At 45.4% G+C, this 21389-nt stretch overlaps 1 protein-coding gene across 5 annotated transcripts in view; it reads right to left on the minus strand.

Moving 5' to 3' along the window:
* Positions 1 to 21389, minus strand: part of Khc-73 (Kinesin heavy chain 73) — a 1251394-nt gene that overhangs the window by 432538 nt on the left and 797467 nt on the right. For all 5 annotated transcript variants that reach the window (XM_080267622.1, XM_080267621.1, XM_080267623.1 and 2 more), the window contains exon 25: positions 8593 to 8798. In XM_080267622.1, the coding sequence (XP_080123748.1) occupies positions 8593 to 8798 (206 nt within the window). The remainder of the gene's footprint in view (positions 1 to 8592; positions 8799 to 21389) is intronic.

The raw sequence follows: 21389 nt of genomic DNA on the forward strand, positions 1-21389 counted from the left end.
GATGAATGGTGGCCAGTACATTCAAGTTCTGAAAGATCATTTGTCAAACTTTTTTGCTATTCATGGGTGTGACTTTTTCATGCACGATTCAGCTCCATGTCACATGTCAAGAAAGGTGACAAAATGGCTTCAGGATAATCAGATTGAGGTCCTCAACTGGCCTGGCAAGAGTCCGGATCTAAATCCAATAGAAAACTGCTGGGCAAAGATGAAGAAAATCATGGCAGAGAAGAAGACACCCAATCTGGACAACCTCAAGAATGAATTGGCAAATGTTTGGTGCAAAGAAATGTCCTTAGATTACTTTACAGATCTAAGTGATTCCATGCCAAAATGCTTCCAACTGGTCCTGAAAAACAAGGGAAACATGATTTCATATTAAAGTAATGAATGGCATTTCATGAAAAACACTGTGATATACTATGATTTCTGTGTTTTTTAATACCTTGCAGGGGGAGGTCTAAAGTCAATTTGCGGTAGCTGTATTTTGCTTGCTAATTTGCCCGGTAAAGGAAAATCTGCCATTAAGGCCACATGAATGGTTCGGCTCATGTCTTCCTGCTGGAAAAAAACAAGTGACCACCACCATGCAAGTACACAAGACAGACGTTAACAAGTGATTCTTACATTTATGAATAACAACATTAAAGATAATATTATTCCTTCAATATAATTTATTATTATTGGTGACTCAACACTGAGTGACAAGAAGAATGGTTTCCTGGACACCAGGAAACCATTTACTACACTGGGTGGCAACCATTCTCGTATAACCAAATTATGGTGCCTGGTGGTTTAGTGAATAATTACTACACTCCAGTCGGATTGAGCTGGTGAAGGTTCACAACAAGGAGTGGTTGGGGTTATTGCTCACATAATGAAACTCAAGGATGACTGAGGCTGGTCACTCTCATCTTAAATGTCAGGACCAACTTGCCTAGCCCCGAACTCCGATGCTCCTCGTGGGGCAACATAGGACTAGATGATGGATGGATAAAATTTGCTATCAAAATAATGTCTTGAGGAGTGAATATCGCTGCGATATTGGCCAGAATAGCATTTATGATTGAATACAAACCAACAGTATGGATGTGGTGGTGACCTTCCACATCTTAAATATATTGTGCTTTCATCATCCAGCACAAGATATGTGTGTTTTGATGTATTAGTTTACAAATCTAATTCTCCACCATATCAAATATCAGCAGGATGGGTTGTTTTACACTAGCAGGGCTACCACCCTGAACATTTTCCCTTCCCTTCCAAGGGATACCGATGGAAATCAAAACTCCTTCAACAGGAGAAAAGTTTAGAGAAGGGATTATTTTTAAGAATACGGCTGTACGAGATTAGGTGGCGGGAGGCATGATCCAGCCCCCTCCCCAGTTGTGGGGACCTCCCCCTCCCCAGGCCATCTCTCCACCTCTATGCCCTATTGGATCCTGCCTTTTGTGCCCTTTCCACCCATCACTTCCCCCATCTGACTTCCTCATGGCTGACATTAAAATTTCTTCAGCTGATGTACTTTCTGCCTTCACTGACCTTAATACTAACAAGGTATATTGGCCTGATGGAGTCCCTTCTGTTGTCCTCAAGAACTGTGCTTCTGTGCTTACGCCCTGCCTAGGTAAACTCTTTCGCCTTTGTCTGTCAACTTGTACCTTTCCTTCTTGCTGGAAGTTTGCTCTCAGTCAGCCAGTCCCAAAGAAGGGTGAACATTCCCAACCCTCTAACTATCGTCCAATTGCTTTAACATCCTGTGTCTCTAAAGTTTTTGAGTCAATTCTTAATAGAAAACTTTTATAGCATCTTTTTTAACACAACCTTCTTTCTGATCGTCCGAATAGGTTCCGTCAGGGACACTCCACTGGCGATCTTCTCACCTACCTTTCAGACTCCTGGTCATCCTCCTTTCAGGACTTTGGAAAAAGCTTGGCCATTGCACTTGGCATCTCAAAGGCTTTCGATTGAGTCTGGCACAAATCTTTAATTTCCAAACTGCCCTCTTATGGTTTCTATCCTTCTATCTGTGCCTTCATCTATAGCTTCCTTTCTGGTCGTTCTATAGCTGATGTTGTAGATGGTCAACATTCTTCTCCCTGATCTATCAACAGTGGTGTTCCACTGGGCTCTCTCCTACCACCAACTCTCTTCATTTTATTCATCAATGACCTTCTAAGCTGTACATCTAACCCTATCCACTCGCATGCTGATGATTCCACCCTTCACCCTTCCATTCAGTTACCGCAATGTCCATCTCAGCAGTTACTTCAGCAAACAAGGGATGAGGCCATGGCACACCTAATGTCTGACTTGGCTTGCATCTCTGACTGGTTTAAAAATATTCTGGTTTCTTTTCATGCATCAAAAACTCAGTTTTCACACCTAACAACCTGACACAATCTTCCACAGGAGTACCCACTAATGTTTAATAATATTCAGCTGAATCCTGCATCATCCTTGAACATGCATGGGGTTTCATTCACTTGGGACTTATCTTGGAAAGATCATATTGGATCTCTTGTAAAATCTGCTTCCAAGAGATTGGGTGTGCTAAGCCAACTCTGTACCTTCTTTACCCCTGCACAGTTGTTGCCTTTATACACGGGCTTTATTTGCCCCTGTGTAGAGTACAACTCTATGTGTGGGGAGGCTCCCCACATACAGCTCTTCTCAACAGGGTGGAGTCAAAGGCTTTTCGTCTCATTAACTCTCTTCCTCTTACTGGCTCCCTTCAACCTCTGTCTCTTCGCCACACTGTTGCATCTTTATCTCTTTTCTATCACTACTTCAATGGTCACAGCTCCTCTGAACTGTCTGCTTGCATTCCTCTACCTCTACGACGGGTGTGTAGCACCCGTCTAGCAACAAACTCTCACCCCTTTTCTGTCCAACTCTCTAATGCAAGAGTAAACTGTTATTCCCTGTCCTTCATTTATGTGACCGGTCAACTCTGGAACTGTCTCCCTCTGTCTGTGTTTCCTACTTCCTATGATATCCAGTCTTTCAAACGCAGTGTGTCCAGGCATCTCAAAATGAACAGATGTTGAATTTGGATCTCTTTTGTATTATTTTTGTTTTTCTTGGAAGTAAAGGTTTGCGGGCTCCTGGCCTTTGGTTCCTTATTTCTTGCATTAAAAAAAAAAAAAAAATTACTCTCCATACTCCCTCTAGACCATATCAGGTGTGTGTAGCAGACATATTCCCTCCCTTTTCCCCGCCCTCCTGAGGCCTCCCCAAACTCCCTCCACCTCTCTCATTTTCGTTTTTATTTTTTAAAGGGTCCAACATGCTTGCATGTGTCGACCTTGGTCGCCTAATGGCGGCTCTCCAAGCTGCACGATCCATTGCAGCCTCCCTGTTCAATCCCTTAACCTTAAGGTCACACTTAATGACCTCGTCCCATGTCTTTCTCGGTCTACCCCTCATAACCCCACCCCCAATATTAACACTTCTCACCTTCCCCACCCAATTATCATCCCCCATCCTCTCCACATGTCCAAACCACCTCAATCTACCTCTCCTCATCACAACACCAATACACTCCAGTCCCATCCTACCTCTCAACTCTTCCATCGTAAACCCAGCCCCTCCAGGCCTTGGACGCAGGGATGCACTGCACATCCACCTAATCATTGTCATTTCTGTACGTCTGAGCCGGCAAATATCTTCCTCCTTCACTGCCCAGGTCTCACTGCCATACAGCATTACACTCCTAACACATGCTGCATACAAAGACCCCTTAGCATGTAGGGAGAGCCCTCTCAATGTCAGGAGAGGCAAGAGCTCCCTGAACTTCTTCCAACCACTTCTCACCCTAGCCACAGAGCTAGCTCCAGCCCCACCTCCAGCACACAACATGTCTCCCAAATAACAAAACTCTTCCACACACTCAAGAGATTCACCAGCAAGTTCAATCCTTTCATGTCTGACAATCTCTACCTGCTCACCCCGGCACGCCGTACACATAAAATCAGCATTATCTCGCAGTCTACCTCTGATACCACTACATCTCTTATGCACCCATTTATCACAAACACCGCACAAGATGGAATTACTTCCCACGCCCTTGTGGCAAACTGCACATGGCCACTCTCCCTCATCTTTGACAGTACTGCCACCAACCCTAGATATCATCACTTTTGTTTTATCTGCATTTACCCTTAAGCCCTTGTGCCCCATACCATCTCTCCACATCCTAAATCTTTCCTCTGCCTCCCTTTCATTCTCTGCAATCAACACCAAATCATCAGCATACAACAACTCCCACGGGAGTCTGTTTCTAAAGTCACGTGAAAGGGCTTCAAGTACCATGATAAACATGGGACTCAAGACTGACCCCTGATGCACACCAACATTCACGGAAAACTCATCACTCAAATCTCCATTCACTCTCACCTGGGTGTGAGCACCCACATACATGGCCATAACCACCCTAACCAGCCACTCCTCCAAGCCAAGCTTTCTCACTGCCCACTTCACCACCTCTCTAGGGACTGTCAAAGGCCTTTTCCAAATCAACAAAAACAAAATAAAGATTCCTTCTCCTACCAATATATTTTTCCTGAAGCTGTCGAACAATGAATATGGCATCAGTGGTCCCCCTACCTGGCATAAACCCAAACTGCATCTCATCAATATTCACTCTTTCTCTAATCATACCTTCTAAAACTCTCTCCATTACCTTCATTATCTGATCTAAAAGCTTTATACCTCTATAATTTCCTCTTTCCAGGGCATCACCCTTCCCTTTATACACATTTACAATTACACTCTTCAGCCAATCATCTGGGACAACACACTCATAAATAATCCTATTTATCAGGTCAGTGACTAAACTCACCCCTATATCGCCTGAGGCCTTCAACATTTCGGCTGTCATCCCAGACACACCTGCTGCCTTCCCCACCTTCATCCTGCCTATTGCCTCACTCACAGTAGCAGTATCAATCAAAGGCCAAGGGCCAGGCACTGGATCTGCTGGCTCCAAACCTTCCCTGTCCCAGTCAAACTCCTCATTCAACAACCGGTTATAATGCTCTCTCCATGCATCTTTAATATCCTCACTGTTCACCACTACCCTTCCTTCATCATTCTTCACACACTGCTCACCTATGATATCCCGATTATCCCTCTTCATCTGACCTGCCACCCTAAATATATTTTTCCTTTCCCCATGATTTAGGTTATCAAGTAATTGTCTCTGTGACTCAGACTTTGCCCTGTATACCTCTCTTCTAGCCCTACGCTTGGCAGCCAAATATTCCTCTTTGCTACCACCCTTCTTCCATTCCCGGAAAAGCCTTCTTTTCTCCTTAATTGCAGCTTCTACACCCTCATCCCACCACCAAGTTACTTTATGTCTTGGTGGTCCTCTTGTCCAGCCGCATGTTACATCAGTAACTCTCAAGAAATTGTTCTTGAGGGCTCTGTACTGTTCATTAACGCCTCTGTCTACAGCTCCTTGTTCAGCCACCACTCTCCTCAACTCGCTATAGAAGGTATCCCTTACTACTTGGTTTTTCAGCTTCCATATTTTCCTCCTAGGTACATAAGTCCTCTTTTTCATCACTTGTTCTTTAAGCACCACATCACAAACCAATAGTTTGTGCTGCTGCACACACTCCTCACTTCCTATAACATTAACATCCCTTACTAACCTCCTATCAGCCCTCCTAACCAGAAAATAATTTATCTGACTGCTATTTCCCCCAGACTCATACGTAATTAACCTACTGTCTCTTTTCCTAAAATATGTGTTGCACACAATCATGTCCGTTGCCTCCCCAAACTCGAGTATCCTTTCCCCTTCTGCATTCCTTAGACCATACGCACATCCCCCATGCACTCCTTCATAACCTTGTGCTGCTTCACCTACATGACCATTTAAGTCCCCTCCTAAAATCACTATCTCATCATCCCGCATACCACCCACTACACGTATTAAATCATCCCAAAATCTATCTTTCTCTGATTCATCCAATCCTGCCTGTGGAGCATTGCCGATATAATCGCAGCTATCTTTCTTCCCAACAGAATTTTCACTACCAATATCCTATCGCTTACTCTCAAAACATTCACAACATATTCCACCCATTTCTCCGCAACCATCACACTAACACCTCCATATCCATCTGTCCCCCCCCTGCCAAAACAACTTATAGCAACAGTCCTTCCCAACAATCTTTCTGGCTGATCCACCCCTGTACCGGACTTCCTGCAAACACGCCACATCCACCCACCTCCTACTGAATGCCTCAACGACTTCCCCTGCTCTTCCCCTCAATGAACCCACATTCCATGAACCCACCCTCATCCCCATGGGTGATTTACTGTCCTCAGGCTTGCTTTGAAACTTATTTTGTTTTGTCATCTTCAGCAATGGATCTGGGACCCCTAGCCCACCAGCTTACCAGTGGCTGTGGTAGTGGCCTCGGGGCACCCTGCCAGGACAGCTGCAGGTACACCCTCCAAGCGCGTCTTGGCACTGCAACTATCCCGCCATTATACACCCACTGATAAGGCAGCCTCCTGGGGCGCTACTCATAGTGAGGAATGACTTTAAAAAAAAATTTAACGGTCAATTGTGCAGTAACCATTAGACCTAAGAGAGTGAAATGTACATTTTCTTGTGTGTAAAATCAAGCTCTCCAAATCTATAAGACCAAAATTTACTTTGGTGCAACTATTTTTCTTTCCTCTAACAGTTTTTATTTTTTATGTTCTTTGATGGTCGATATTAGGTAACAGTATGTCATATGAGAGTGAAACATAGGTTTTCAGGTGTGTGAATTCAAGTTCTTGAAACCTGTAAGAAAACACTTTACCTTGGTAAAAGTTAAAAAATCGGACCCTTTTTGCTGTTCTGGGGCTGGGGGGGCTGGGAGATTTGCGGTCTTTAGGGGTTAAAGCTGATATCTGGTCCAGTGGGGTACTGTAAATCATGAGTCTACTGTATTTGTATGAAATGCCGATAATCCCGGCCACAGGTGCTGCATCATAATGGTCCTCCTGAGGGCTGACACGACTTATAAGACCTCCTACATGCTTTTACTAAATAAAGCAAGGTTAGGTTAGGTTACATTCATATGGGTTGGTTTGGCTAGGAAAATTTAGTTAGGTTTTGTTAAGGCCAGGACATTTTATGACATTACTGGGATATTAAGATCATTATGAGAGATTGTGCTGTATTATTAAAAGTACTTATAGTTTACAAAAATCAATCAATTGACCAATATGGAGAAACTCATATAGTAGCCCTTGATATTTCTAAAGCTCTTGACAGAGCATGGCAACGTTCTCTGCTATCCAAACTCCCTTGCTATGGACTAAAGTCTTTTGATCCTCTGATTTCCTCATATCTCGGCGACAGAAAGATAAGAGTAGATGATGTATATTCCAATTTCCACTCAATTAATGCCAGTGTGCCACATGGATCAGTTCTGGCTCCAACCCTATTCCTAATTCATATTAATGATCTCTTATCTGTAACAAATAAACCCATCCATTCATATGCAGATGACTCAATACTTCACAGCTCATTCACACTTAAACACCCATTCACATAATTTAATATCTCTAACTCACAATTCAGTACAGCCATCTCCATAAATCAAGATTCATCTAGGATCACTGAATGGGGACAAAGTAACCCTGTCTCATTTAATGTTAGTAAAACCAAATATATACAATTTACTAATAGACAGATATTGCCACACTCCTATATTACCTTCAGCGATACTAATATTGTATTCCTGTCTCAAAAGTTTTGAAATTCTCGGTGTTTCATTTGACAATGACCTCAGCTGGACCTCTCATGTCAGATCACTTATCAAAACTGCCTCAAAGAAACTTGGATTATTGTAAAGAGTGTGTAGCCTCTTCACTGACGAGCAGTTGGCTATAGTTTATACAGGTCATGTACGCTCTCAGCTGGAATACTGCTCACCCTTGTGGAGTGGATGTGGAGAGGTTGCACTAGAGCAACTAGACAAAATTCATAAAAAAACTGTTAGAATTATTAATAACCCTGCTATTACAAATAAATTACCTTCCTTACAGGTAAGAAGGAATGTTGCTTCCCTTGTATTACATATTTTACAGATACTTTTATGGCAAATGCTCAGACGAAGCTGGATCCACTGTACCACCTCTCCATGTCTTCCAGTGTGCTACACGGGCATCTGGTAGCGCTCATGACTGGAATGTCACACTGTCATATTGCTGAACTTCTGCTTTTCAGAAATCTTTTATTCCCCGTACTGCATCTCTTTGGAACCCGCTTTCCCAGAGTTGTTTCTCCCTAAACTTAACCTACAGTTGTTCAAGTCCAAATGTTACAGATTTTTTATGAATGGAGGATACTAGTAATGTGGTATATGGATTATTCTTTTATACATTTGTTTTTCCTTCCGCTAGTATTTAAAAAAACTAAAATAAAAAATAAAGTTGAATGAATCACATACAAAACTAAAAGACTGGTTTTGCCAAATACCATTATCGGCATGTTGCAAAAACTTGCCCAACTTTCTAGACATAAATAATTATAACAGTAATAATGATACATAGCTATACAAACTTCATCAATCTTACCTTGGGAATGTTTGAAACTACTTCATACATGATTCCAGTTTCATAAAGTGTACTGACAGTTCCAATGAAAGACTTGACAATTTTACTTGTAAAGGACTGTTTCTTGTAAATATTTACAGCCAGACGTTTTCTTAAAACCAGATCCATTGCAACTGGATGTGATAATCTCACAACTACTTTCACAATGAGGTAGACTTTCTCGTCATCTGAAAAAATAAAGATCAAACATTACTACCAGTAAATAACAAATACTGAAGATAACATAGTATGCATAGGGATTTGCTATGAATTTATCTATCTTCATATCATTGTACTTCCTTCAAGGAGCTCCCAAATTGAGGGTAGCAATGTTGGAAGTCTTTGGTAGCCTACGCTTTGCTTTATTCATCATGACCTATTTTCCCACCAAAAGATGAGGTGAGGGAAAGTCTACAAAACAAGAAAAAAGAAAACATGAAACAGGTCAACACCATGCCCAGTTAACCTGGCCAGTCACTTATTTCCACATCATTCGTGTCCACTGAATTGTGGCTCTGCCTCACAGATCAAACCATTTTCAACATCATCATCATCATCATCATTTTCAACTTTATGTTCCTTACCATGTAGAATGAGTCATCCTTGTTCACCTGATAGAACACCTCCACCAAACTCTGTTCTGTGTCAGCTCTCTAGTGATTTCTTTAGATCTGAAGACAACACACACCACCTCATCCTATCTCCGTCAATGGCCTAGAACATCTATAATTCTATACCTCCTCATTCAACTCTCCAGGTCCAACCTTCTGATGATTTCCACATCTGAGTCTTCTTCTCGGTCTTCTGAGGACAGTCTGTCATCCAGTATTCTCCATATATCCAAATGATCATTTTCATGTCATTTAATTCCAGTCTCACTCTTTTACACCTATCAATGTTACTATGACACTCCTAACACAGGTACCACAAACTTTCTCTTTTATGGACAATGCAAATAATCCAGATGTCAGGATGGATACCAATTCTCTTAACTTTTTCCTACAACTGCACAACATTGTAATGGGTCTCTATTTCACTCCATCCCTTGTAATGAAAACACCACCAATGTACAGTGGAAGAATTTGTCTCCAATGACTCTATCTCCAATCACCATGTATCTGATTGGTCTAAAATGAGGGGTCTTCCTATGCCGTTACATCAACTACATTGGAGTACCAAAACAAGCATCAGGCTGCAACTCACTGCACTATAAATTTTGCACATGTTTGCACTCCATAAAGTAGAAGCTACAGCTACGTTTATCTAACATAAGTAAAGTTAAAATTATCAATATAAAACAAGACTCTAAGTAAGGGCATATTATCAATTTTAAGTAAATCTTTTCCTTTTAGCATGTGCCAAATTCGGTGCAACATTTCTCTTCCAGACATTAGTGTTTTGTGTCACTCTCTTGTCACAACAGCCAAAGAAAATCATGTCATTCCTCCATCTGTCACTGTCATCAGGTAGGTCTGAGTATTGTGAGTGTGTTTCATACTTAAAAAGATATAAAATTTTGAGCATACAACATGACATGTGAACATTTATTGTCTGGAAAATAAATATTTAATTTTGGATGCACAATATGTATTAATTGTGGTAAAAATTCAGTACAGTATACTCTCCATTTTCCTCTGGTGTCCTCCACCAAATGTCATTATCCATCAGAGTAGATGATTGAATTTAATAAAATTCCCTGGTAAGCACAATTTCCTGGCAGTTTTATTTATAACTTGGAATTCTGGCCCAAGACAGATGGCTTCATTTTGTTCTTTTTGCCATACAAACAGAATCAAACAGATGCAAGCACAATATATTTTAGACAGACTGCACATGAGTGATTTTACTTTTTTTTTTCTTTCATCTAGCAGTGCTGATACTGTGTATCCAAGCATGTGGTCTGAGGACTGCATGTATTTCTATTTTCCTAGCTATTGCATCAAGCCAAAGTGTGACGTCACATAACCAGACAACCATGTGCTGGTTCTAAACAAACATAGCACATGAAGCTGTTCATTCTGTAACTGCAGAATGTCCAGTTATCAACTCAGCTTGAATCAGAAAATATTATCCTCCACACATTTACAGAATCCTGAAAGGAAGCTTAACTCATCCTGTGCTGGCGACGTACATGTAAGTGGGCCCCTATATGCGCGGACAGTGCCAGCGACGTACATGTATGTTGGCAATTTGATATACTTTCCAAAATTCAAAAATTCAAATTAGGCACCAAAAAACTGGCTGGGATATTCCCGCACCTCTCTAGGCCTCACCCGCCAGGTACGTGTCATCACCACACACCTCGGCATGCGCGTGAGCCTGCCACGTCAGTCTGATTCTGACAGTGAGTGAATGAGGTCCATGATGCATCGCGGCCTAGCCCAGCACGAGACTGATTCTCTCCTTGAGGTGCCCTATGATGGGGAAAGTGATTCCCCATTAGATGACACTGTGGCTAACAGAGGTTACGTTCAATCAGACTCAGAATCTAGCAGAGATGAGGAAATACCATCCCCCAGGAAGTCCAAATATATGGCAGTGAAGATGGTATCCTCCCATGCAGCCCCACTACCACCACCCATCCCCCCCCCCCACCGCCTTCGATTCTATGACGAATCCTTTAGTGAGGATAAATATCAAGATGTACCTAGTGCTATCTACGGTCTTCCAAAATGGGTAGGACCCCCCGGTAAAGGGCCGAAGGCTGGGGAGGATGTTCAAACAAAACAATACAAGGTGAGTAGTGCTTTGTTTTACGCACAGAGGGAGAGGAGGATCGCACTGCCACTGACCTCACAAAGGAGTCACCTCAGCCCAGCACCTCCAGCACATATGGCCTTCCCCATGGAAACTCCTCACCTCATTTTAGTGCTTCCTCCTCCCTCACTGGTAGTGTGGGGATGAAAGGAAAGGGGAAGGGGAAAGGAAAAGGGAAAGGTACAGGGAAAAAAGGTGATAGTCTGAAGGAAGGTTCGGAGGCGGAAAATATTCCGTAGGTGACTTCCGGATATTGTCCCCATCCTGACAACAGGGACGGTGGTGGTGATGGTGGAGATGGTGAAGCAGAGGGTGAAGTGTTGTGGGAGTGGGAAGATGAGAGCAATTTTGATCCCATTCACCAACATTTACTGGTGTGGACACGGCAGGCTGCACTGTTCCTGAGCTGAACCAATCCTCTAGGAGGATTGATTTCTTCAAAAACTTTTTTACTAGAGAGTTGGTTCTCAGAATCTGCATACTTCCTAATGCATATGCAGTATTCTGCCATGGCACAGCCCCACACACACCCCATAGCCAGCAGTTTGATGTTGACATATCTGTTGACGAGATGTACCTGTTCCTGGCCTTAGTTCTCATGATGGGACTGATTAAAAAAAATCAGTTACCTTCGTACTGGACTGTGGACCTCCTTATGTCAACACCTTTCTTTGGAAAAGTTATGGGGAGAAACAGATTCCAGTGCATTCTCAGCCGGCTCCATTTTTACGATACTGAGGACCCCAGCAACGTAGGCAACATCGTCAGGATGAGCCAAATTCGCCAAGTGTTTGATCACCTGAGGGCAGTGATTCTCATCCTCTTTCTCTCCCTACATAGACCTGGTCATAGACGAGAGTCTCGTGTTATGGAGGGGAACATTGCCTTCAGGCAATATATCCCAAGCAAGAGACACTGCTTTGCATTCAAAATTTTCGTCATGTGTGACTGCAGGACCGGGTATGTGCAGGACATTGTCCTGTACACCAGTGCATGGACAGAAATTACAGAGGATAGGACTGACCAGGTATATGCAGGACATTGTCCTGTACACCAGTGAACGGACAGATTATTGCAGAGGATAGGACTGTCGATTTGTCTGGTGCAGTTGTCAAGACAATGATGCAGCCATATCTTCATCGTGGGCATGCCCTGTACCTGGACAACTGGTAAATTAGCCCACTTTTTGCTCAGTATTTGTAGTAAGAGACTAGTATCTGCAGTACAGTGAAAACAAATAGGCAGCACATGGTACAGGTTGACAGGAGCCTGCAAAGGAAGAAGGTAGTGTTTTTCCAGGCAAACAATATCCTCGCCACTACCTGGCACCACAACTGCGAGGTAAACCTCCTTTCGACAGTTCACCACCCCCTGATGCATATCACAAAGACCATCAATTACCGCAGTGAAAAACGTGTGCACATCTGGAAGCCTGAGGCTGTAACTGATTACAATATCAATATGCATCAGGTAGACCTGTCGGATGCAATGATATTGAGCCTCTAGTGTGTAAGGCCCACGATGAAGTGGTACAAGAAACTGTTCTTTCACTTGCTGGATGTAACAGTTTTGAATGCTCACCTCCTCCAAGCCAACACCACAGGATCCAGCAAGAGTTTCGAGGACTTCATCAGGGAGCTGTGCAGGGAGCTGATTGGCACCCATGGTCGTGATCGTGCCCCTAGAAAGCATTCAGCTGGTGGTGAAAATCCCCTTCGCCTCACTGGACGTCATTTCCCTGAGTTAGTGATGGCGCCAGCTGCGAAGAGGAATCCCCAATGCAGGTGTCACGTGTGCCAACACAGCACAGTACAGCCAAGAACACAGCAAAAGGACACGCGTTACCAGCATGTGGAGCGTGATGTTGGGCTGTGCCTCACACCCTAAGTCAATTGCCCTTGAGTAGAAGCGCAACAAATTTGAGATACATGACTTTCCATTTCTGAATCCAAACTGACCCTCTGCCAAAATGTCCATCTTCTCCAGATATTTTATACATCTGACAAGATTCTCTCGCACAATTTTGCGACAATGCTGGTCAGGGACACTGATCTAAAATGCATGGGTTCTTCCTTGTTCCCTCCTTACTAAACTTGTACCACACTGGCCCTCTTCCATTCCCGAAGCACTTTCCCTTCCTCCGTCGATCACATAATTAAACTGTGAACCTTATCCATCAGTTGTTCTCTGCATTCCTCTAGTATCCAATTAGAGCTCCCATCAGGCCATGGGGTTTTCCTTACATACTGAGTTTCCTGTAACTTATACACTTCATGCACTTCTATTTTTATCTCTTTTAACACTACATTTCTAGTCACTTCCTCCCCCTCCACAAAATCACTTTCACTAGTGAAAACTGATTTGAAACATTTGTTCATTATTTCAGCTTGCATTACCACATCTTTATATGAGTAGACCTTTCTTTGTACTTTCAGCTTACTGAGTCCTTCCTGGTGTTTCAATTTGCCACTGACAAACCTATAAAACAACTTAGGTTCCTCCTTCCATTTGTCAATTATACCTCTTTCAAAGTTTCTTCCTTTCTCTCTACAGATTCTTGTACAGTATATTCATTTCTAGTTCTTTGGTATTCTCCCTTTGTTTTATTGTTACCTCTCTTTCTCCAATTGTTCCATGTTGCATCCCTTTCTCTTTCTGCTATTTTGGGGAGGCGGTAGCTCAGTCAGTAGAGAGGTGGCCTGCAGTCCTACCGGACTCAGGTTCAAATACCCGCTGGGGCAGGGAACAGTTTAAGGATTTGAATTTGGTAAAAGCAGACCTTACTTACCTACCAAAATATCCGCCGACATGTCATAAAAATACCCCCGCTAATACCAATACACAAGTCCTGTATGAGACAGCCCTAGCATGTATTCAGTATGGACGGTGGGTGTTAGCGCCGAAGTGGTGACACGCAGAGGTGTATGGTATGTAGGAGGACTACTGGGCCTTGAGAGCAGGCTGTGAAGCCTTTGCAGAGTAGAAAAAAAAAAAAAAAAAAAAAAAAAAAAAAACTTCTATTGAACCAATCCTTTTTTCTTGTTCTATTTCCCACTTACTCTTGGCACATATTTTTTCACACCTGAGTTGTAACGGCCTAGAAAGATATTCCACTTCTTCTGCATCTCTCTCAATTCTCTGAATTTTCTCCAATCCGCTTCTTTGAAAAATTTCCTCAATCACGTAAAGCTTGCTTTCCAAAAGTTATATCGTCCATGCTTGTATAACTCATCTCTTGGCACCACGTTCCCTTCTATCAATTGGAACTCAATCATTACATGATCACTTTTTCCTATACAACACAGATATTTCAGAGATTCAATTATGTCCGGTTCTTTGGTTAGCAGTAAATCTAGTCTTGCTGGTGTATCACCACCTCCAAATCTTGTATTTTCTTTGACCAGCTGGGTCATTACATTATTCACTGCCACATTTAACATTATGCTGCCCCATGAATCTTCACTACCTCCTAAGGCCCACTCCTGCCAGTTCACCTCGTTACAATTAACGTGACCCATCAGGATTACCGGTATGCTGCTGCTTTTCCCAATCACACTCTGTAGGTGTCTGACAACATCTCCTGGTATTCTGCCTCATTCCATGCCCCTGTCTTAGGGGGGACATATGCTACTGTGATGTCTCTCCTGCCTTCCCCTCTGGTTTCAAGTTTCATATTTATCACCTCTGCCCTACCATCTCCCAGTTCCACATTACCCACACTTATGCTGTTCTTCACATCTATCATCTCTCCTCCTCTCGTTTTTCTTTTCTATCTCTACTCCATGTGTGTGTGCGTGTGTGAGTATTTACCTAGTCGAATTTACCTACTGGGAGAGCTTGACTGACTGCCATACCGAACGGATGTTGAGATCTGGACTCGGTGCCCGGAGTGGCTGTGCTGTAATAATTTATCACAGAGTGTATTATATGAAGTGCAGTGTTCCAGTATTTTTTGTGTGGAGGGGAAGTGTGTGTGTAGTGGTGAATAATGGAGGGGGAGAGTGAAGGAGAAAATATGGACACCGCCTGGCAGGGTGGGAAAAGACCCTACCATATGTCAACCTCGGGTGGAAGAGGAGTCTTCAGGGTCGACTGAGAAGTCCTGAAGAATGTTGCCACTGTCCAAGACTGTCACTGAAGGTGGACAAGTTCCAGAGGATGATGTAGAAGTGCAGACAAGGGTGACATACATCGTACGGACCCAGGACCAATCCAGGGTGTTTTGTCACCCACAGAGGGTGACAGATGCCCTCAATGCATCACCCTTTGCCAAATACATTGTAGAGGGATCCACTACGCCGTTGGGGGACGGTTCATGCCTATCCTTTGCTATCCTTTCAGCCAACTTGACTAAGCTCTAGCAACAGCCTGAGGAAATGGTGAACTTGGGCCCTTGGGCTGTAATGTGCAGGCGTGCCAGCTATGAACCTGATGGCGCAGTCAGCGTGGGCAAGATCGGGCCGATATCCACGGAAATGGACATCTCAGTGACATCAGAGAGGCTATGCCCTGCTGACAACCATGCCTCTCAACTCCTGGAGGTTGCCAGGATTCCATTTCACTTTCCGGCCCCCTGGCGCTTCTCGCCAGTCACAGTGGGTAAGACTAGTCTATCGTGGTCCCCTTCCCTCCAGAGTCTTCCTTGGATACTTGTCATTCCCAGCTGGTGAGTACATTCGCTACCCAACTTACATGTTGAAACAAGGTTATGTGCTCAATGTGCAGTGGTTACCACCCCTCTAGGGCAGGATCAGAGGAGAGTCAGAAATGTACCTGAGACCCCAGATGCTTTATTTGTGGGAGTGACGAACATAGGGTGGTGTCCAAGGTCTGCCTTACCTACAGGAAGGCCAGCAATATATATCTGACCATGAGGAAGGCAGGTGTCAGCTCCGTGGAGATCAATAAGCTCCTTCGTGAACTACACTGCATCCCGTAGCCCACCGTCTCCCCGTGGGTCGGGTCGACCAACAACTTCCCAGGCTCCCCACAGGGCCCTTGTTCAGCATGGTAAGACAACTGTGTAGCCTAAAACCGCTATGCAGTCCTTGCTGATGATATTCTGGAGGAGGACTCAGGACTGACTGATGCACTGGGAGTCTCCACCCACCCCACATCTAGCGCAGAGGTCATCATCCACATCAACACCTCTGTTACTAAAGCACCATCACACCCCTGCAATGCTCCTCACAGCCATTGCCGCACTGCCAACCCCCAGGCCCAGGGGATGCTTCAGCAGGCTCTAGATGTGGCTGCCCTCAGGAACGCTGGTAGCTCCCGACGGTGCCCCTCTGGCCCCACCCCCACCCCGCCACCATCGTTGGGCTGACGGAGACTTCACCCTATCCATCCAGGACACCAACGAAATTCAGAGCCTCTGTCTTCCAGTGATGATGGTCTTGGTTCTGGGAACTCTTTCACAACACTTCTCTCTGAGGCACTGGCATTACATCGACAAGGGAGGTCCTTCATGGAAATCTGTTCCCTCCTTTGGCCTCGGGTATTGTCCCTGATATTATAAGCATCATGGGGGGTACAGGTGGCTTATGAATCCTGCTGTGGAATTCTCGTTCACTTGTCCATAAGACACAAGATTTTAAAATTTTAGTGGCTGAAAGGGGGCTGAGTGTGGTAGGGGTGTGTGAGACCCAACTAAAACCCCGCATCTGCCTCACCCTGGGGGGTTTCATAGTTTATAGGTCAGACCGCCTTCGGGGGCAGGGTGGAGACCTATTACTGGCTGTCCAGGAGACCTCCCAGGGTGTGAGTTTGCCTCTTACCCAATATCCCGGTGCCCTGATGGAAGTCTTGGCAGTTACGGTGGCTCTAAGATCTGGATGGGAATCAGTGCTTTTATGTTACAACCCATGTCAGGATGTGTCACGGGAGGAATTAGTGCACTAGTTTCACCAGCTGCTGGCCCCAGCCTTCATCATGGGGGACTTTAACGCCCATCATTACCTCTGGGATCCTTCACTGATCATCAATAATGCTTCGGAATCGTCTCTTTTTCAGGTGCTCTTGGACTCCCCACGCATCAGCCTCCTCACACCTCCTGGCCTGTACACCTGATATGATCCCCATTCTGGATGAACATCAATCTTGGACCTCTGCCTTGGAGACACAGCCTTCCAATGTCCAGCTGTCGAAGTGGGTCCCTATATGGGCAGCGACCATCTACCAGTCTTCTATGATTACCCAGGCCTTTCTATGTTGCTGTCAGGAGAATGTCGCCCCAGATGGAAGCTGGTGGGAAACAAATGGGACACGTTCCAGACAGAACTGGCTTCCTGTTTTCCAGGCAGCTGGGGCTCCCCTACACTGTCAACTAAGGATTCTGCGGATCTCCTGGTTGAGGCAGGGGGCAGAGTCTTTCAGTGTTCAACTCGCCGTTGTGTACATCAAGCAGGAGTTCCCTGGTGGTCAGACGAATGTGCGGCTCCAGTCAGGGCCCGTCATCGTGCCTAGCACATGTGGAGCCGCAACCCTTGCCAAGAACCGCGGCTCGAGTACCGTCAGGTCAATGCCATCTGCTCCAGAACCATCAAGTTGGCAAAACGGCAAGCGTGGACCTCCTTCTGCACCAGCCTTTCCTTCTCCACCTCAGCGGCTTGGGGCAGGACGCCCCACCGCCCAACCATATCCACTCTGCGGGGAAGGGCTGTGCCTTCTTGATGACCTGTCCAAGGCCGACTATCTGGCATTGTTCCTCCACACCCAGTTCGGCCATCTGTCTGCTTTGCCCTCATCCATGGTGTATGAGGAGGCGATTCAATGAAGCATCTCTTCCCCTGCCACTGCTGGTCTAAACAGCCTTTTCATTGCCTCAAAACTCACCTCTGCCTTGACTGCCCTCCGGCCTGGCAGGGCGACAGGCCCAGACTCGATGGCAAATGAATTCCTCCAGCGACTGACACCCAACCTGCAGGATTGCCTCCTTAACATTTATAATTGCAGCTGGAGCCAGGGGATATTCCCAGTGGAATGGAAGACCTCGATGCTGCTGCCTTTTCTCAAGCCAGACAATGACCCAACCATGCCATCCTTGTACAAGCCCATTGCCCTCCTCTTGTGTGTAGAGAAACTGCTGGAGAGGATGGTGGCTCGTCACCTATTGTGGTGGCTGGAATCTAGATCCCTTCTTCCAGAGGAATAGTGTGGTTTTCACCCATGCCGGGGCACCTTGGACATACTCTGCCAGCTGGAATACCTGATCCACAACACATACTGCAAGCGATAATACATGCTGGCCATTTTCGTGGACATCGAGGGGGGCCTTCGACTCATTGCCACATATTGGCATTCTGTATAAGCTCTCCTGCCTTGGGGTCTCTGGTTCAGTGTTGGCATGGTTTGCTGACTATCTTGCAGGCAGGAGTTATGTTGTATTTGTTGGCGGGGCCATTTCCTCTCCACACCCCATCCACAGGGGGGTGCCCCAAGACTCAGTCCTCAGCCCCTAGCTTTTCAGTGTCGATGTCAGACCTGCCCAACCCTCCCGACAGCTCTACACTGGTTTATGAAGATGACATGTCTATCATTAGCAGGGACACCACTATGAAAGGTGCACAGAGAAGACTTCAGGCAGTTGTCTCAATTCTAGAGGATTAGGTTCAACAATGGGGTCTGGAGATTGGTGTGTCAAAATGTGCCTTGATGGCATTCACCTTGCACCGCATGCCATCTCAGCCGGTGGTCAGGATAGGCACTGAATCTCTACCTGTTGTCCGTACACACACCTTCTTGGGACTCCGTTTGGATGGGTCAATCCTTATGTGGCGTCACCACACAGGATACCTTCGAACATCCTGCGCCAAATGGCTAGATGTCATGAAGGGCATAGCAGGGCCTAAATGGGGTGCCAACCGTGACCTTCTTCTAGGCTACTACCGTGCTGCCATCTTGTGTGCTCAGTTTATGGTTCAGCATCCTCCACTCCGCTGCGAAAACTTGATCCAATACAAAACGCAGCCCTATGCATTGCCTGGGTGCATTTTGTTCTTCCCCCATGCTGTCCTTGCAGGCGGAGAGTGGTATCCCTTCTCTACATGTCACCAGGTTGAAGCTCATGTGCCGTCACTACCAGGCCATCCAACACTCCTAGTGCCACCACCGTCTGCCAGTGCTCTTCGAGGAGGTGGGTGTCACTTTGTCTCACCCCACTTGGCTTGTGAGGTCCCACCAGCCACTCTTGATCAGGGCTCTCTGGGCGTACAGGTCCCTCTCGCTGCCACCACCATACCGTGAGCCCCTCCCCCCAGTGCCCCCGACACCATCTTGGAGGGACCTCTCATCTCTTGTATCTTTCTGCCTGACGGAGACTTTTGACAAATCTTGTGATGGATATCTTGCACCAGCATTGCACAGGGAGTTGGACACAGTGTATGCAGGATGCTTTGAAGTGTTTATTAATGGTTCACACACCACGACAACCGCAGCATCCGCCGCAGCAATCTACTTAGTGGACCTCTCACTCTGTCAAACGTGGCGCTTGGACACACTCCATGATAGTGTCATGTCGGAACTTTTTGCCATCTTCAAGGCCTTGGCCTTCATCAAAATGCATTTCCAACCCCAGAAGGTGGTCATTTATACTGACTGTCTGGCAGCATTGCACCTTATTGTCTCCCCCAGGGCGCATTCAACAAGGCATCTCCTCTGTGAGATCCAGATCTTGCTCAGTCAACTTCTCCAGGCAAATTGGGTACTTCACCTTCAGTGGATACCATCTCATGTAGGCATCAAAGGCAATGAGATTGTCGACAGGGCTGCAAGGCTGGCTTTGACCTCAGCAGCTGTGGAGGCTCTCCCACTTCAAGAGGCAACCTGTAGCAGGCTTCTGACGGTTGCTAGTGGAAAGGCCTGGGACTCGGACTTGGCAGCAGATCTCCCTTCCTCCACCTTAGGGGCTTACCGCACGGATTCCTCGTCACCCTTGGGCCCACGCAACCTCTCGTGCCTTGGATGTGGCACTCACCAGACTGCACATTGGACACATTGGTCTGGCATCCCATCTCCACCGCCTACGCCTGGTGCCGGACCCTTACTGCCAGTGGTGCAGGGATCAAGAGGAAACTATAGCTCAATTTCTGTTGCACTGTCCAAGATTTCACTCCATGAGCACAGAATTGAGGGATTGTCTGTCTATCTTAGGTGTACGAGACTTCACCCTGCCAGTACTCCTTGGAGGTGTGGGTCTGAACCATCCCCTACAGTATCAAGGCATTCGCCTGGTGTGTGTCTTCTTACAGAAGTCCATGCAACTGCATCGTATCTAGCAAAGACATCTGCTCCATAAGCCACCAGAAGGGCTCCTCCGACTCCCTTGGAAGAGAAAGCCCTGACTCAACACCAAGAATCAAGAACCAATTTACCTACTGTAGTTGAAATATAAAGGAAGGGAGCTACGCTATGGGGTCCCATCTCCATGTCTCAACCAGTCAAACTTTGCTTTAAACTCATTAAAGTTTTAGGACTGGACAATCTCCGTCCAGGCTATTCCACAGATCAATGCATCCATATGGAAAACTGTATTTCTTGATATCCTTCAAGCAACTTGTCTTTTTCAATTTCTTTCCATGTCCTCTTGTTGTTCCCTCATCTCATACAAGCAGATCTTCTCTGTCAATTTTGTCTACACCCATCATGCCCCTGAACACCGCAATCATTCGCCCCTCTCTCTTCTTTCTTCTAAGGAAGGCAGACCCAGCTTTTATAGTCTTTCCTTGTACAAGAGATCTGCTAGGCATAGGACCATCTTGGTTGCTGTTCTTTGTATTCTCTTGATCTTGGTCTAAGCAATGTGTATTTGTTTTGTGCTGTGCTAATGCTAATGGGTCTCACCAGCTCAAACCTGTTATTGTTGGGCATGCAAAACAGCCCCGTTGCCTTCATGGGCTAATGGATGTCTTTCGTGTTGTGTGGTACCATTCTGTAAAGGCCTGGTTTGCCTGCAAGATCTTCACAGATTGGTTCCACAGGCACTTCATCAAGGAGGTCATCCGTTATCAAACAGAAGAACT

This window comes from Coenobita brevimanus, chromosome 24, assembly GCF_032717465.1.
Source record: "Coenobita brevimanus isolate Jiangsu-jjx chromosome 24, ASM3271746v2, whole genome shotgun sequence".
NCBI lineage: Eukaryota > Metazoa > Arthropoda > Malacostraca > Decapoda > Coenobitidae > Coenobita > Coenobita brevimanus.